General features: G+C 41.2%; 1 protein-coding gene across 1 annotated transcript in view; it reads left to right on the top strand.

Moving 5' to 3' along the window:
- The window catches only part of ARMC3 (armadillo repeat containing 3), a 92,583-nt gene that overhangs the window by 51,500 nt on the left and 22,860 nt on the right, over positions 1–18,223 (top strand). Inside the window, exons 11-13 of the mRNA XM_035021492.1 lie at positions 10,998–11,247; positions 14,771–14,907; positions 15,768–15,936. Coding sequence (XP_034877383.1) covers positions 10,998–11,247; positions 14,771–14,907; positions 15,768–15,936 — 556 coding nt within the window. The remainder of the gene's footprint in view (positions 1–10,997; positions 11,248–14,770; positions 14,908–15,767; positions 15,937–18,223) is intronic.

The raw sequence follows: 18,223 nt of genomic DNA, 5'->3' as shown, positions 1-18,223 counted from the left end.
CTTCTCCTTCTCCTTCTCCTTCTCCTTCTCCTTCTCCTTCTCCTTCTCCTTTTCCTTCTCCTTCTAAGATATTATTCATTTACTTAGAGAGAGAGAGAACACAAGTGGGGAGGAGAGGGGGAAGCAGGTTCCCCGCTGAGCAGTGAGCCCAACATGGGGCTCAATCCCAGGACCCCGGGACCATGACCTGAGCCGAGGGCAGACACTTAACTGACTGAGCCACCTAGGGGCCCCTAGAGACAAAGCTCTTCTGTAGGGACCCGTCTGCTATTGTGTGACCTATGGTCAGGACCACAGCAAAGGAAATGAGGAGATGAGTAAGGAGTATACCTCAAAGGGATTCCAGAAAGAGACACAATGCCCCCAAATTATATGGATGTGTGTTTGAGTACTTTGGGAACTTTTGAATGTTCTTTATTATTTATGGATAACCTATCATTTCGTATTATCAGTATTAATATTTCTCTTCACTAACGTAGAAATAAAGCATTGACTGAATAGTAGAATTATTCATGGCGTACCATGCCTAAGAAAGCCACATAAGGCGTAGAGAAACCATTTGAAAGGTGTGCCACGTATAGAACTTTATACAGCACTTGAAGAAAAGGCAGGACTTCATCTGTTCACCATGACCCAACTCCCTATTGGTCATTGGGCATTGTCAGGGGAGAGCCTGACCATAAGTCATTTCTTGGAATGTTAAATCTCTCTAGTATTGTATAGAAAGCACTTCTCAAAGCTTTTTTTTTTCCATTCTCACCCCATTAAATAGAGTTGGGGGAAGGTAATATATTTGTATATTTATTTCTACAAGTATTTCTTTTAATTTGTAGACTTAAATATATAGACTAATGCTATGTCTTAGAATTGGCTATATTATGCACTCGAAGCTATTGTGCACCCAACGAGGACAGTCACTTTGAAGGAGAAAAAAAAGTCTCCCCTAAAGTTGGCAAAACACCACAAGCTACACTTCCATCTCTGTTCCTCTATGGGAAGAGATGGGATGTATGGCTTTGAGATGGCCAAGAGTCGTGTAATCTCACCCTTTGAAAATAAATTTTACCGTCTGTTCTAGAACATACTTCTTGGCCAGTTCACACATATACACTTAGAGTAAATAATCTTGTCACTTTGAATACTTTGCTATTAAAGAAACATCGACTGTAGAACTAATCCACTGTGATTTACAAAATTAAAATGCAGTCTCATGAAAAATGCAAACTCATGTTACAGACTTGATGTATCGGTTGGACTTCAGAATGCCAAAACTGTACAGTTATTGTCTTTGTTGCGTAAGGGTTTTTCACCAGGAAAATGTTTCCAGAGCTGTTTTCACTGCTGTGAAGGGAACTGTGTCTTCATACTGACCCCTAGTGGTCATTAAGAAGGAAGTTGGGGGAGGGGCAAAAAAGGCAATGGAAAGATTGCTCTGAATTTTAATGAAAGGCACAATAATTTAATTTGAAACACTCTCTGGTGCATCTAAAATAATATTTTAAAACATTATTAAAATATTGTCATCTCATAAGCATTTCATTGTGTTGCTTTTGAAGAAAGAATATTCCCCTGCTAAATGTGTGTTAATAGATGCTTACATTTGTCTTTGGTACTTTTAAGGTGCAGTCACTTTAAAATGTTTTGACACATTCATTGTTCCGGTGACTGAATATCTGCTGTGCTATATAACCATATAGGATTAATAGCATATGCTTGGACAGCATTAGTTAATCTCATTGTTATTGTAGTCTCTCTAGAGCTGATTTTTTGCTCTTGACTTTGTATAATAGAAAAGATTATTTTGTTTTAAAATTCTTATTAGTATCACTTTGTTGTAAGATGCTACCTCCTTTGAATTAGAATGCTCACAATGTGAGCATCCTACAAGATAACTGAGTTAGTTTCATAACCTTTTAGGAAATTCAGTTTTGTATAAGGATGTTTTAAACTTTTGTATCAAGGATGATATCTCAAAGAATTTAAAGTGTTTATTTACTATTTTAAAAGGCTTCTGAAGTTAGTAGATCAAATAAATGGGAAGAGTCTTTGTGGTAAACTTAAAATTTATTCTTGTATTATTTCCATACAAGTTTACTGAATGGATATTTTTCATTTCTACCTGTTAGTGCCTTGATTCCTTCTCTGCCTGATAGAATGTTGTTATAACACAGGCTATAGTAGGTTGGAAAAATCATACTGGATTTGAAGAAAAATATACAGTGAAAAGCTGGATATTACAATAAAACAGGTTGATTCCATATCTCCATTTTGTGTTAGTTGTTGCCTAGTCGACCTTCACAGTTTAAAATTTATTGGCTACTAGTTTCGTGAGGCTGTGGGGATCCCATGAAATGTTCAATTAGAAAATTGTCTGTGCTGCTTTTATTACCCAGAGAGCAGAGACTGACATTTGCATACTCTTACCTTAAAGTTTCTGGTACCCCTTTCAGGTTTGATTTCTTTTTTTTTTTTTAAGATTTTATTTATTTATTTGACAGGGAGAGAGACAGCGAGAGAGGGAACACAAGCAGGGGGAGTGGGAGAGGGAGAAGCAGGCTTCCTGCGGAGCAGGGAGCCCGATGCGGGGCTCAATCTTAGGACCCTGGGATCATGACCTGAGCCGAAGGCAGACGCTTAACGACTGAGCCACCCAGGTGCCCTCAGGTTTGATTTCTAACATTACTGATGTTCATAGAAAATTTTCAAATTATTGTGTGATTTTTTTCTCTCACACTCTCACTTTGAAGCAGTACTTAAAACCTACATAAATTCCATTTTTACTCATCCTTGACTTTTTATATTAGTCATTTTCTGTGATTTTTTTTTCCTCTCTGGAAATGGCCTTTATTACTCACTGGCTGCACCTAAATGGGAAAGACTTGGGTGGGACTCCCGAGGAAACTGTCACAGCTCTAGCCCTGCAGGTGTTGGAGATTTGACCATTCGCTGAAAAGTTGTCTGAAAATGAAAATTTCATACACACATGCAAATTTGGAAATACGATATTTTTCCATGGTCCAAAAAATCGAGAGGATATAGGAAAATCTCTGCCTTGTGGCTCACTGAATATAGCAAACGGTGGTGATGGTGAGAACTGGCATGTGTGGGCCAGGCTTTGAGCTAGATACTTGAAATGGAATATATTATTAAATCCTCGAAGCAGTCCCATGAGGCAGGGATAATTGTTAGGTCCACTTTGAGGATGAGGAAACAGAGGAACAGTCTTTGCCCAGGGTCATGGCAGCGGGGTGGACACACCCCGAGGTAGTCCGCTATGCACAACCATAGGGAGTTTGCGGGAGTTGAAACTCCTAGTCTCCACTCCTGCAACTTTTCTCTCTCTCTGACTCCTGCTTAGTATCTGAGTCTGAACTTCTCCAGATCTTCACCAAAATGCTTTTCTTTGCTTTCCTGATCTCTGAATTCTTCCAGACTGGCCTGCCCAGGGCTCCTGGAACTCCAGTCGGCCCCTCCAGAAAGGTGAATCTTCATTTCCTCCTTTCCTTCCTAAATAATAAGGACCACTCCATTCCTCCCAGCTTCCTTCCCGTTATCCTTCCTCTCCTTCCCCCTCCTTCTGTAAGGAGAATAAGGAAAAGGGAAAAAATATATCCATTGGTTAGTAAGAATTTCCCACTATGCTGCATATCAAACTGGCCTGCCTCATTTCTCATTCCCTGGATTTTTTTTTTTTTCTAGAAAACACCATACTTTTTAAAGCTTCAGAGAGGGATGATTGTAAAAAAGGTTATAGACTAAAAGTCAGACCACCGGTGTTTTAATCCTGTGTTGGTTGATTGACTTGCCTCACGAGCAAGTCTTAATCTCTCTAAATGTTATCTTTCTTAACTACAGAACAAAGAAAAGCGAGCCTAGATTATCTGTTATATTTTGTGCATCTGAGTAACTACCCTCTCTCCAGTATCATAGGGAGTCTTGAGCACAACTTCCACTAGGAACTAGTTGGGATCACTCTTTACCACTTTCATCATTTTATCTCAGAGGTGAAGGCAGTTAAGAGTTTAGGTTTCTTTTGTAACTCTTTCTCCATTTCTTGGGGGTTCTTTATGTCGAGGCACTGTTCTAGGCTGCAGGGATACTGTGGGGAGCACATCGAAGGTTCCATCAGACTGCTGTCATGAGACCTACATTTTGCACAGGGAGTCGGACCATAGGGAGTAATTTTAAGAAGGTCATTTGAGAAGAGAGAACAGTATCAATTAAATAAAGCAGCGCAATGTCCTAGAGAGGAGCATGCGTGACACCGGGTTGTGAAAGGGGTCAGGGAGGATGACCTAAAGCTCGTCCAAGACAGCCTCTCCAAAGAGGGGACATTAGAAGTGACGAGAATAAGGCAGCCGGGCAAGTGCCAGGGGTTTTGATGTGCTGTTGCAAGAAAGCATGCGGTGTCCTTATTATTTAGTGAAGAAAATAAACAATGGTACCTCTAATTACTTTGGGATTGCGTCACTTGTCACATGCAGATACGTAAATAGACTGATTTCCAAGCTAAACAGAAACATTCAGTAACTGCAAAAGCCGTTTATTATGAGTATTCCAACACCTTGACCAATATTCCTATTTTATCGGGAGACAAGTCAGCCATGTAACATGAAGACGGTTGTTCTTTCCTGATGGCAGCTAGTTAATTATTGGCAGGCATTCCAGCTCTCAAAACAGAAGGTGGTATGTACGGAAGTGAAGGATTGTGATTGAGCAGATAGGTCAATAAGGATTCCATGTCCCTTGTAAGAAAATTACATTTGATCTCCCTAGACTTTGACTGACTGCCTCATAATTGGTAACAAAAACCTGCACGCTGTTTGTGGAGGTGCTGGGTTAGCACGGACTAGTTAGTCTCTTCGCAACTGGCCGCGCTTTCTTTAGAAACCATGATGTCAGAGCAACCGTGGCAGAAGAGCACACTCTGAAAGTCTCAAAATTATGCCACTGAGATACATCAATATGAGGGAAACAATTAGGTCACATACTTTAAAAAAAATTTTTTTTTTGCATTCTCCCTATTTTGCAATAGGATGTAAAACTGCATGCATTTGTTTTCCTGGCTGGGTTTTCCTTTAATAATTACATGCTACTTAAAAAACCCTTCATTTTAAGCATTTGCCTACAGTTAATTGTGATCCTCTCCCTTAACTACTGATCAGCTTCTTTAAATAATATTTCTTTCAAAGGAGAAAATTCTCTTGGCTACTTTTGTCAGCCGTGGAGTTCGGCCAGAGTTGGGGGCCAACATCCCATTCTTCTGCCACTGTGGGGCTGGCGGCAGGGTCATAGTTGTTTTGGATGTAGTCAGAAATTGATCAATTTAACGAACACACTCGACTTCTTGGATCATTACTTTTGTTGAAAAATTGGCTGGAACGAGAGTCAGGAATCCTGTCACAGCATTCCAAATCTGGCTGTGACAACCAGTAGACCCGTTTATCATCCCGGCCAGCGCCCTATCCCCACGCACCTGTGTAGACTCACGGGCAGCTGACAAGGCTCACACATGCGCCCCCCGTGCACGCTGCCTGAGCACCTCTCCTGACCACTTGCAGCGAGTCTGCTGCCAGTATGTCTTCCTTGGTGTGACAAACCTCGCCGAGACATATGAAAAGTCATGCTGGTGGGAATGGTTGTAATCACTGTTAACAAACAAGGTTCTGATTGCCAATATTACCATCTGTTCCATCGGGTTCCACATATTACCCTGTATGTGGGCTCTGTTAAACAGATTTCTGTACTGCCCAAGGTCACCCTTGATTCATGTAACCAGCCTTTGCAGATGGGGTAAATGTGAACCTCCGAAGTGCAACAAAGGTTTTCTGAGAAGTACCAAATAAGTGTCATCTGATGACGCGGCCCAAATAGAGTCGACCGTGTCTGCAAAGACAAAATAGAGACATCCTTTGGTATATAAAGGACATATCCCTAAGACGTGGTCTAAAGTGCAAGATGTCATTCCCTAAACTCTGTATAAAAATTGCTTCACTAAATAAATAGGGAAGTGTTGGGGATGGGGAGAGCAGCTGTAAGTGCTACAAGCAGAGATCTCAATTGTGTTGGGCCCTATGCCTTCTTGCAAATGTAAAGCTCAACTGGGTATTTTTCCCTCACCCTCTCTCGACTCCTACTGAGGTTTTCTTCATCACTCCCCTTAAGTGGAGTCAAGTCAATTTAAATATATTGATCTTCTCAGCACCGGGGATATGAATGAGACTCAAGCCCTGCCTCTAAGAAGTGGGGACCAGGTGTAGACATAGCAAAAAGAAGGTGTGAGTAAAAAGGAGAGGTGGGGATGGACAAGAATGACCGCACAGGAAGGGGCAGTTGAGCGGCTTTTGAAGGGTGAGCTACAGTTCCCTGGGGAAAGGGGTGTGGACAGGTAGGGCCAGGACTTTTGGGCAGAGAAAACATGAATGCAAAGACACACTCACATGAAATCACATAGTATTTTCAGCGAGCCGTAAACAGACACTATGTGTGCACAGTCATTGTATTTTTCCTTAACCACGTTCTTAGTGCCCCTGCTGTAAGTGCTTTTTCATTGTGGGTCTCAGGGATTTAACCAAAAAGCTTTGTGGTAAACTCCTTTCCACAACAAGCTTCTATAACATAATATTTCAAGATTGTTGCCGTTCTGTGTGACCATTTGTGCTAAAACATCATTTAAAAAAATGTATATATGTTTAGCAAACAAATGATCTTGAGTTCATGGGGAAAAGAGACCTGGTATCTAGTTTGAGGGTCAAGATATGCTTCCTTGAGGAAGAGGCATTTGTGCTGAGCTTGGCAAGGTGAATGGGAATTATCCGGGGGAAGAGTTCATCAGGAAGTAAGAACGGCAGGCATATGGGAATACCCAGAGGTAAGCCAGAGCCTGACCTGTTGCAGGTCGCAGAGAGGCCCAGAACACAAAGCCACAGGGAGAGGTGAGGGGCGTGTGCTGGTGGGGGAGGCAGGTGGGCTCGTGCAGGGCCTTGGAGGCCATATGGTAAATTTAGGGCTTCACCCTGAGCGATGGGAAACCAGAAACATTTTAAGGAGGGGAGAAATCTGATGATGTGTATGATGTATATAATTATAATAATCTGATTATTATTTTAAAAGATCACATTAGCTAAAAGTTGGAGAAAGAATCGGTGTGGGGGGAGGAGAGACCTGTTAGAAGAGTACATCAATTCACAAGGGATTAATGAACTGGATTAGATCGGAGAGATGGAGCTGGAGACGAGAGAGATTGGAGAAATAGGGAAGCGGAAAAGAGTTAGGACTTGGTAATAAATTGGATACACATGACGTGCCGAACTTCACTTCTGTTTACATATATCAAATGATATAAACAGATGTTTTTATACTTTACCATATTTGGGTTTTAGTTAGTTTTTTGAACTCTTACTTGATTAAACTCCAACTGATGGAGGTTCACGATAGTAAGAATCAAAATATTTTCAGATTATCATGATGACATATGGCCCTATAATTCTGGATTTTGTAACAAAGCAGTTTGACTTCTGTCCCGTTCATTTGGATAATGCCATACTATCTAGGAAACGGAAATGTGTTTTTAAAATATGACAGGCTCCAGCCTGTGTACATATCAGATACAGGGAAAAATAAAACAGAATGTCTTGGGTTTGAAACACAAAATTAATGCAGTTCTTTTTTTAAAAAAAAATGTAAATTCTGTGCTCTATTTCTAGAATGAAATTAGATTTTCTTAGGTAAGAATAATAGCTTGATTTTTTTTCCACCATAATAACTTAATCTTGGTTATGCTTTTCACACCTAACTAGACTGCACACAGCACATTATGGGCAGGTATGTACACACAGTGCAAATCGTTCTCCCAGCTGCACACGTACGATTTGTCTTTTGGTGCTGGCGGTTATGTTCAATTTAGTAAAAGCTATATTCCACTGTGTACTAGCATCTTCGGTTCCTTAACCAGCTAGGATTTTATGTACTTCTCTTTACTGGTTCATAAAAAGCACAGAAAAGAGCAGAAGGCTGAGATAGAAATGAATCAAAGCAAAATATGCCTTTGTCCAGGAGAGAGGAGGACGCAAACCCAAGCACCAAAGCTGTGAGCAGAGGCGCATCTGATGAAAATTTGGTATCTCGCAGCCCCCCCCTTTTTTTTTAATAAATAAGATAAACTGAAATGACAAAGTGGGATCCTATGTATTCACTTAAATTTTCCAGAAAACCCCTGAAACATACAAAAGACACAGACCTGGAGAATGTACTAGTATGCACTTACCTATAATACTTGTAGTTTCTGTCACGGTTACAATGAAACACCTCCACTGTGTTCTCCTCCCTGATTCTCCAGGATGTTTTGAAAGGTGAACCTTGTCAAAGGAAAAATCACTAAGTGACAAAAGGCATCGTGCCTTCTAACTGAGGAATGTTTGCAATGATTACAAACTACAGAGTATTTTGGTTGAAGGGACCAATTGCGTTCAGTGCCTGCAAAATAAGTCAAAGAAATAAAATTATTTTTGAGCAGGTTTACGTCTCATATTAATCAGAAAATATGCATAATTTAAAATTCTTGCTGGCAGTTTTAAAAAATTCAATATTTCCACTCTAAGTAAAAATATGAGAAGTTTCTGAGAAACTAATATACTAGAGCCTCCAAATTTTTCCTTACTCATACGATCAAATGACCACCGTTTGATTAATGGTAGGAGAGAATTAAAAGTAAAAGTAAAATTATCTTAAGAGTGTTTATTTTGTCCTCTAGGAAAGGAGAGCAAGTTCTGGCCCTCCAGCTATCATAGTGAGATGCAGGCCCTTCTTACCAGTATTTTTATAGAAACAAATTTTGCTTATGTGTCATCTAATTTTAAAGGGATGCCTTCCTAGGAAAGGAATGGAAGACACCACAAGAAGGATTAAATATATACCAAGGGCTAGGGTATGGGAAGATATGGAACCAAAGTCTGATTTTGCCTTCATATCAATACAGTGTGTTTTCTGGGCGGATTTATTCAAAACAGGGTGGGAGGTGCCTTCAGGGTTAACACCAACGGAGCCCAGCGTTCCCCAGAGCGGCCGCCTTCATCATTTCATTCCTTCCCAGCTGCTGTTGTTCAGTCCACTTCAGAGCTACTCTGAGTGACAATCACAGCTTCCTTTCTCCTCCGGGATGCTTCATTTACATTGTGCCCTCTCTCGGACAGTTGTGATAACCTCTGTTTTTGAGATTGTCACTTCTCCTTCACAATCAGCAAATTTAAGTGACTATCAAATTAAATTTAATTATCAGAATATTCATCAGAATACAAGGTGATGGGCTGAATCATATAGTCTCACTTGTTGTTTTCAGTTTTGGTTCTTAATATGATCTTAAGTGGAAAAAAATGTGTCAGATATAAACCTTAAAGGGATGTTCATATTATTGGAGTCTAAGGTATGTTTTTTTATTGTCTTGATTACTTCTATTCCCATGATGATATAAATGGGTTTTTAACACAGAGTTTGGGGTCTTCCTTTGAAACTAAGATGCTCTGTATAATCTTATGGCTTGGAACATCTCTTATTTGAAAGAATTCCAAATATTAAAGAACATAATTAAATCATCTTCCTCTTGTTAAAATGATACCCTTTTTTATTTTCACTACCTTATGGCTTTTTAAGTGATTAGAAAGCAAGGACTATAGAAAGTATGGCATTCTTTTTTTTTTTAAGATTTTATTTATTTATTTGACAGAGACAGATACAGCGAGAGAGGGAACACAAGTGGGGGAGGGGGGGGAGAGGGAGAAGCAGGCCTCCCGCAGAGCAGGGAGCCCGATGCGGGGCTCGATCCCCCAGGACCCTGGGATCATGACCTGAGCCGAAGGCAGACGCTGAACGACTGAGCCACCCAGGCGCCCCAGTATGGCGTTCTTAAAAAGAGGTGTAGGCTTATTACTTGTGAGACTATTAATATATTTTATGGATAATCGTGGTCTTTTTATAGCAGAAATAGGAAATTTAACAACTGAATATGCCTACATTACTAAAACTAGTTATTATGTCAATATTAGGACTTTGATCTTTGATGTTTAATTTGTAAAAGCAGCATTTATCTCCAAAATGTTTTGCTGGCTTCAAATGTGTTAACCTCTGCCTACAATTAACAACCTCCTTTAAAGATGGGGAGGATGAGCTAAAGAGTTTTAACTTAAACCAGGAGCATCTCCCACTCACTCATTTCCCCTATTTAAAGTCTTGTTTTCCTGAGCCACTTGGGTGGCTCAGTTGGGTTAAACATCTGACTTTTGATTTTGGCTCAGGGCCTGAGCTCAGGGTTGTGAGATCGAGCCCCAGGTCAGGCTCCATGCCCAGATTAAGATTAAGGTTCTCTCTCTCTCCCTCTCTTAAAAAATAAATAAATAAGCTAAAATAAAATAAAAATAAAGCTTTGTTTTCCTACTGGTTGAGAATATCTTAATCCGCTTTCTTTGAATAGAATTCCTGTCTTGTAAGTACCACTGAGTTAAAAAAAAAAAAATGAGCAGCTGTAGGAGAGTTTCTAAGAAGAAGTCATGCATTTTTCTATAACTACAAGCTGTAGCAGTAAGAAAAGGGTTATTTAAATTCATTCCTTTTTTTTAAAAGATTATTTATTTATTTATTTGAGAGAGAGAGAATGAGAGACAGAGAGCACGAGAGGGAAGAGGGCAGAGGGAGAAGCAGACCCCCCACTGAGCAGGGAGCCTGATGCGGGACTCGATCCCGGGACTCCAGGATCATGACCTGAGCCGAAGGCAGTCGCTTAACCAACTGAGCCACCCAGGCGCCCTAAATTCATTCTTAACTGACATTTTCCCAGACTCCACTTAAATCACTAGCACATCAAGTCTGGGTTCATTGCATTGTAAATTAATTTCTTTCTAAAACCGTATTTATGTACTCATTTGTTTAATAAGCTCCATTGTATACTCCAAAGACAATTTCTTGAACTCGGATGAATGACATTCATTTCTCCTCCATTTACCCAGTGCTGCTGCTGAAGCTGATGGTATTGATCCATTAATAAACATGCTGTCCAGTAAACGAGATGGAGCCATTTCCAACGCTGCTACAGTATTAGCGAACATGGCAATGCAGGAGCCCCTGCGTGTGAGCATACAGAACCACGATGTCATGCACGCCCTCATCAGCCCACTCCGTTCTGCAAACACGATCGTGCAGAGCAAAGCGGCTCTCGTGGTGGCTGCAACCGCATGCGATGTTGAGGCCCGGACAGAGGTGAGAGCTTTAATAACGTCTGTTCTCTCATTTTTCTGGTCTCTACCTCTGGGTGGATTAATTTGAAACATTTTCAAGTGTTTGAACCTACCCATCATTTAGAGCCTTCGAATTCGGTGCAACACTTCAGCCATGGACTCTGGGTGATAATAATGTGTCAGTGTATGTTCATCAGTTGTAACAAATGTACCAATCCAGCAACGGATGTTGATAATGGGAAAGCTGCTCGTGTGTGGGGGCAGGGAGTAGGGGAAATCTCTGTACCTGCTGCTCAGTTTTGCTGTGAACCTAAAACTACTCTAAAAAATTAAATTATTAAATTGGTGCAACATTTGGAAAAGAAATTGGCATTACCTAGCAAAGAAGAGCATGTCCTATAATCCGGTATAATCCAGCAGTCATGTTTCTAAGTTATACAGCTAAAACGGTCTCTTGCCTCTGTGCACCAGATGCATTGTTTATAATATCTAAACAACTGGAAACACACCAATTGCCTAGTTTTTTAAGAGAGTGGGTAAATAAATTTGTGGTATATTCATAAAATGGAGTTTCACATCCGTGAAAATGAATGAACTATAGCTACAGACATCAATAGAGATGAATCTCAAGCCATGCTGAGCAAAATCAAATTGCAGAAGAATACAACTTCTGATTCTGTTTATGTAGCACTCGAAAGTATACAAATCTAAGCAATATATTGTTTAGATAAACATACATGTACGTTGCAACTATAAAGGCAAAGGTAGAGAATGATTAACCGCAAATTCAAGAAATCCTCTTGAGGGATCAAGGGAGTGGATGTAACTGAGAGGAAAAAACAGGGGTTCAAGGTCATTTAAATTTGTCATTTCTTAAGCTGAGCGGTAGACAAACAGGCGTGCCTTTACTACAGTGCGTTACATTATACACATGGGTTCCACATACTCCTGTGTTCCTTGTATATTTCAAAGTTTTAAAACATAGAATTGCATTTTTTTTACAAGTGTATCATATAAAAGTGTCTTTGGTTCTATTCAAAAAGGTAATGTAAACCTACAAACATCCTTTTTTCTCTTGCTTTTGTCATATTTACTTGTCACACAGCACTCTCCAAACAGCCTAGGGCTTTGTTCCTCTCCCTCCAATATAAATAACAATAGCTAACACTTACTGAGCACTTACTAGGCAGTGAGCACTGTGCTAAGCACTCGACAAGCTTTTAAGCGTCACTCCCTGCTGAGTGAGGAGCCCAACAGGGGGCTCGATCCCACCACCCAAGACATCACGACCTGAGCTGAAACCAAGAGCTGGACGCCCAAGTGGCTGAGCCGCCCAGGCGCCCCAAGACTACTAGATGTTTATTTACCATCTACTCTGTGTCAGGGACTATGCTAGGCTTCGGCAACACAGCGATCAAAGCGTTTTGGTCCTACCTCAATGCAGTCTGCAGAATAGTCCGTCTCTTTCCAGGAATATTGCAGCTGAGTCTCCTGCTCTCCCTACGCCTGCCACCCCTGCTTCCCACACTGCCTCCAGACTGATCTTTCAAATATATGACCCTCATCATGTCACTGCAAGTCCCCAGTGGCGTGCCATTGCCCCAGAGGAAAAGTTGAGCGGCTTAGCGTGATGCGCATGGGCTCCCAATGACCCACACCTACCCACCTGTGCCTGAAGCCTCTTCCCAGGCCTAACTCCATTCTCCAGAAATACGATACCATTTGTAATTCTGTCCATACGCTCTGTTCTCTTATTTATATGTCTTTGATTTCTCCGCTTGGAAAACTATTCTCACTTTTGTCCACCTGATAAAATCACACTTCTCCTTCAAAACCCATGTCAGCCATTCTGTCTTCCATGAGGCCTTTCTTCAGCCCTCAAGCTAGGGAGCATCCTCCTCTATGCTTCCCTTACACCCTATGCATGCTTCCCTTGTCTTCTGCTTTGCATATATGGTTCTTGTATGAAAGACTATAAGCCCCTTGAGGCTTTAGGGAAAGGACCTGAGAGTTTTTCTTCCCTGTGTCCATGCCATTAATAGATACCTGGCACAGAGTGCATACTTAATAAACAGTCATTAAATGAATGGGTAAATGAGTGAGGGAATTAATAAATGAATTAGATCTTTTCCAAAAGAACACATGGAGTTAGACTATCTTGTATTATACTCAGAAATAAAGATGTTCAGAAATTTGACTTGCTAAAAAGCCTAAGATGCTTCAAGTAAACTTTCTAAAGCTGTAATGTTACAAGTACTAAAGTGTGATCCCTGAGAAGAAAATGTCACTGGACATTGATGGAAAACCACTGAATCTGAATCAAGTGGATCATACCCCATAAGGGCTCTTGTCTTCAGATACTACACATAGAAACTGGTAAAATATTCTTTTTTTGTCCTCTAGGTTCAGATGATAGAATATTGCATTTCAGGCAGTATGACAAGGGCTCTATCAAATCTTTTTTTTTTTTTTTCCGGATTGGAATAATTTTATCCATGAATAATTACCTTTATTACTTGAATTTCCTTTAACAATGTAATTAATGTAGTTCTGTCCAATTCTCTTCTTATTCTTTTTTATCTCTTCCTCACTCCTTGGAGAATTGAAGAGAAGACGCTGTGCAGCGTTAACAAAAACTGGTCTTCTTCTAGGGCATTGCTATGGTACTGCTTTGGCCACACTGATGATTTGGTGGCGGTGACATGGGTAGCATGTCACTGTATCAATTCCTCCTGCCCAGCCTTGGGGACCGGATTCATTCCCTATTACTGCTGTAACAAATGACCACAACACTGTGGCTTAAAGTAATAGAAATCTGTTATCGTATAGTATAGGAGGTCAGAAGTCTGAAAACAGGTCTTATGGGTTAAAATCAAGGTGTTGGCAGAGCTATGTTCCTTTGGGAGACTTTGAGGGAAAATCTGCCCTTTCTAGCTTTTACCATCCACCTCCATCCCTTCTGTGGCCCCTTCCTCCATCTTCAAAGGGTATTACTCCAATCTCTGCTTCTACACGACTCCTTTCTCGGCTCCAGGCACCCATATCTCCATCTTATAAGGACCCTTATAACTAAATTGGGCCCACCTGATTACCTGGGACAATCTCCCCATCTCAAACTTACTAACATGTCACATGTGCAAAAGCCCTTCCAGGGAAAAGGACACCTTTGGGGGACCATCGTTCTGTCTACCATAGGGCCAAATGAACAGTCAGTGTTGATGAGCAGAATGAATGAACACAGGGAGCAAGAGGACAGGTTCTCAGTCTCCCTCCCATGCAAAATCACAGTGACCTCCATGCAAAATCACAGTGACCTCCCTCGGTTATTTGCCTGTGGCCTCCTCTTGACCTTGAACAGAAATCTGGGCTCCCGTCTTTAAGGTTTTGTAATAGACTGCTTCCCCCTAGATGTAATAAATTTAAATATCCTAAAGTGTTCTTACATAGTTAAAATCGTTTAACAATCAAATGAGATTTAAAAAAAAAAAAAATCAGCATTTATATTCTGTACTCCCAATGCATAAACTTTTGGTTTCCACGTTCAGTTAAGAAATTCAGGCGGCCTGGAGCCGCTGGTGGAGCTCCTGCGCTCTAAGAATGCAGAAGTGAGAAGGCACGCCAGCTGGGCGGTGATGGTCTGCGCCAACGATGAGCTGATGGCTGTTGAATTATGCAGGCTTGGGTGAGTGGAGCTGCCTGGAGTCTCCGGCTCAGATGAAGAGCAGAAGATGAAGGAGCGCACTCTTTGGGCCCAAGGAAGGTCAGGCAGAGTCCACACTCCCGCTCGCAGGCTGCCAAGCCCTCGGGACCTGTGACTGGCTCAGCGGACCTTCCCTAGGAAGGGATGGCCTGGTGGGGCGGGGGAGGGGGGGTCCCCTCCCATTCCCCCCACCTGGAGATCTCCCCAGCACCCTTACAAAACCATCTTTACCATCTCCCTGTCCACCTTTTCACCCTGATCAATGCCTCTCTTTCCCTCCCCTCTGCTATTGCTAAACAGCAACTCTGTCTCTCCACTTTTGAAGCGAAAATAAAATGGGTGAGCCATGACTGCATCTACTTTTTATCCCGCCTTCACCCAAACCTCTCCATCAGAATTAGGCATTTAATCCACCCCACCAAAGCAGGTCCTCCAGCTGCAGCAGATGAGCGAATTGCCTTAGCGTACTGGCAAATAGGGTTTCAAGGGTCCACTGATGGGCTCATCCTATTTCTAACCATCTCTGTGTTTGTGCATATTGCCTGGTTAGCTGAAAAAGTTGGAGCCCAATACTAATTTTGCTTTAAATGAAGAACTTCCCCCCCCCATCAAAGTGTCCTTTTCAGCTGTTTGAATATGAGTCACTACATGGCATATATATTCTCAAAAAGGACTGATTCATCTTCACAATTCTGTCAGTATTACTTTATCTGAAAGGGTGAGATGTCTTTAACCTTTCCATCTCAATTCTTCATTCAGGGTCTTGGCTGGGTATATAAATGAGAACTTAATATTGGATTGCTTGTTTAAAGCAAATAATGCTTTTTTTCTCTTATTGACAGGGCTTTAGATATCCTTGAAGAAGTTAATCTATCAGTAAGTCGAAAAAATAAATTCAGTGAGGCAGCTTATAACAAATTGCTCAACAACTACCTGTCTCTGAAATATAGCCTGACTGGCTATTTGTCATCAAGTAACATAATTAGTGACGGATTCTATGATTACGGTCAGGTAAGTGACAGAATTAATTTGTATTTTAGTATGTACGATCATTTCTTCTTTAGTCACAGTGCCATTACATTGCAATTTTTTAACCACCTCACAGAATGTATATTTTTATAGGCAGAAACTTGGGAATCAGAGCTTTATTCTTAACTTTGGCTGTAAGATCTTGCATTTGTGTACAGTTTTAACTAGAATCTGATTACTTATAGTAGAATCAGCTTGCTGAGGCTACTCTCAAGTTTCAGGGAAGATCGAAAAGAAGGAGCATTTTCTGTTCTATTAATTCCAGGGTTCAGCCTTAGTGATAAGAAGTATGAGTGTTTCATTTTATTATAATCTAAATGAAATGAGCCAAATTGTAATACCAAATTTTAAAATGTAATATAGAAGAACGTCATTTAAGCTGCATTTTTGACTCGGATTTTAAAAGCAATACACAGTGGAATTCAGGGTTAATGTCAAGAGAAATGGGAAGCTAAAAATTAGAATCTTAAGGACATTTTGGCACTGCTGCTTAAGCCAGCATTTTCCTTCCTTTCTTCTGGAAACCAGGAGCAATAAGGAGAACAGGAAAACAATTTTTAAATCTACAAATGCCACTTTAGGCAAATCTAGGAAACAGATATGATCCACAGACTTCATTAAAAAAAATGTAGGAGTTACTGAAAATCCCTGCGATCAGGCAGAAGGGGTGCAGGAAGAGGAATGAAAAGGGGGGTAAAAATAAGCCCAGAGTGGGACAAGCAGCTAGTGGTGCAGGTCTCAGAAAGTGCGATCCCTGCCTCATGTGAAGGGAGAGCTCAGAAGTGCAAAAGCCAAATGCTCTGTTTGCCGGGCAGGTGCAGGACCCGAGGCCCTGGGATGGGCAAGGCTAGGAGCAAAAGCCAGTTTGGACCAGTTTGATTCAAAAAAGCAGAGGAGATAGGGCCATGAAAGAATCACAGAGCTGAACCGTATTTGCAGGAAACACTCTATCATGGTAATCGAATCGGAGACATTTTTTAATTTTTTAATTTTTTTAAAGTAATCTCTACCACATGGGGCTCGAACTCACCACTCCGAGATCAAGAGTCACATGCTCTACCGGCGGAGCCAGTGAGGCTCCCCTAGAGACTTTTTTTTTTTTTTAAGATTTTTTAAATTTATTTGTCAGAGAGAGAGAGAGCACAAGCAGGGGGAGCGGCAGGGAGAGGGAGAAGCAGGCTCCCCGCCGAGCAAGGAGCCCGATGTGGGACTCGATCCCAGGTCCCTGGGATCATGACCTGAGCCAAAAGGCAGACGCTTAACTGACTGAGCCACCCAAGCGTCCCGAGACATTTTGAATAATGAAAAATGACTAGCCTAAAACTTGACTCCTGCTCTTCCTTCTGCTCTCCCCGGCTGCCGCCGCCACCATACCTATCATAAGACATACACACACACACACACACACACCACTGAGAAATCACTGCTCCAAGAAAGCCCGTCTCATTCAGTGAATTCAGAGAATTCTCTGATTCCTTCATTCAGTAAATATTAAGTTTCTAATAGTGTAGGTTTGAAGACATCAGTAAATAAAAGACCTAGATCTCTACTTTCACCACCCCAGTGAGAAGAAATAGACAATAAACAGTAAACATGACAAATAGATAAATAATTTATATCACATGATCAAAATGATCAGAGCTTTGGGGGGAAAAGTAGAGCAGAGGCAGGATAAGGGGGTTCTATAGTGCTGCGTGGGTACTGGGGTTGATGTTCATCGTGATTTTAGAAATTGTGGTCAGGGAGGTGAGCCAAAGCTAGAAGGTTGGGGGACTTAGGCATGGGGATGGCTGGGGGAAGAGCTTTCCAGGCAGAGGAATATGCATGCCTGGCATATTTAAAAAACAGCAAGGTCAGTGTAGCCGTAGCTGAGTGAACCAAGGGGCAGACCAGTAAGGACTAAATCAGAGAGGTAGAGCCCAGATCATGTAAGTCTTGTAGACCATCGGAAGGATTTGGGCCTTTATTCTGAATGAAGTAGGAAAACTTGGCAGAGTTGTGGGCAGAAAAATAACATGATCTGTCTGATTTTTAAAGGATCCTGGAAAGTATCTTGGACGAGAGAGGGATCTAACTGTAATACGACTGGGAAAAGACCCCAGAAGGTGGTGTGGTCTAACCCCCCTCAGCAGGCTAGTAAAATTGCTAATATAAGATCTGGACTAACCTATTTTTACATATCCTCACAACATTTTTAGTCATCTGTTGAGTAATCAGTTACTCTCACAGACAACAAATTCTCCCTTATATATACATTGCATACATTGCA

The sequence above is a fragment of the Mirounga leonina genome, unplaced genomic scaffold, assembly GCF_011800145.1.
Source record: "Mirounga leonina isolate KUSES-001 unplaced genomic scaffold, KU_Mleo_1.0 Mir_175, whole genome shotgun sequence".
NCBI lineage: Eukaryota > Metazoa > Chordata > Mammalia > Carnivora > Phocidae > Mirounga > Mirounga leonina.
This window is presented reverse-complemented; position numbering and strand designations above follow the sequence as displayed.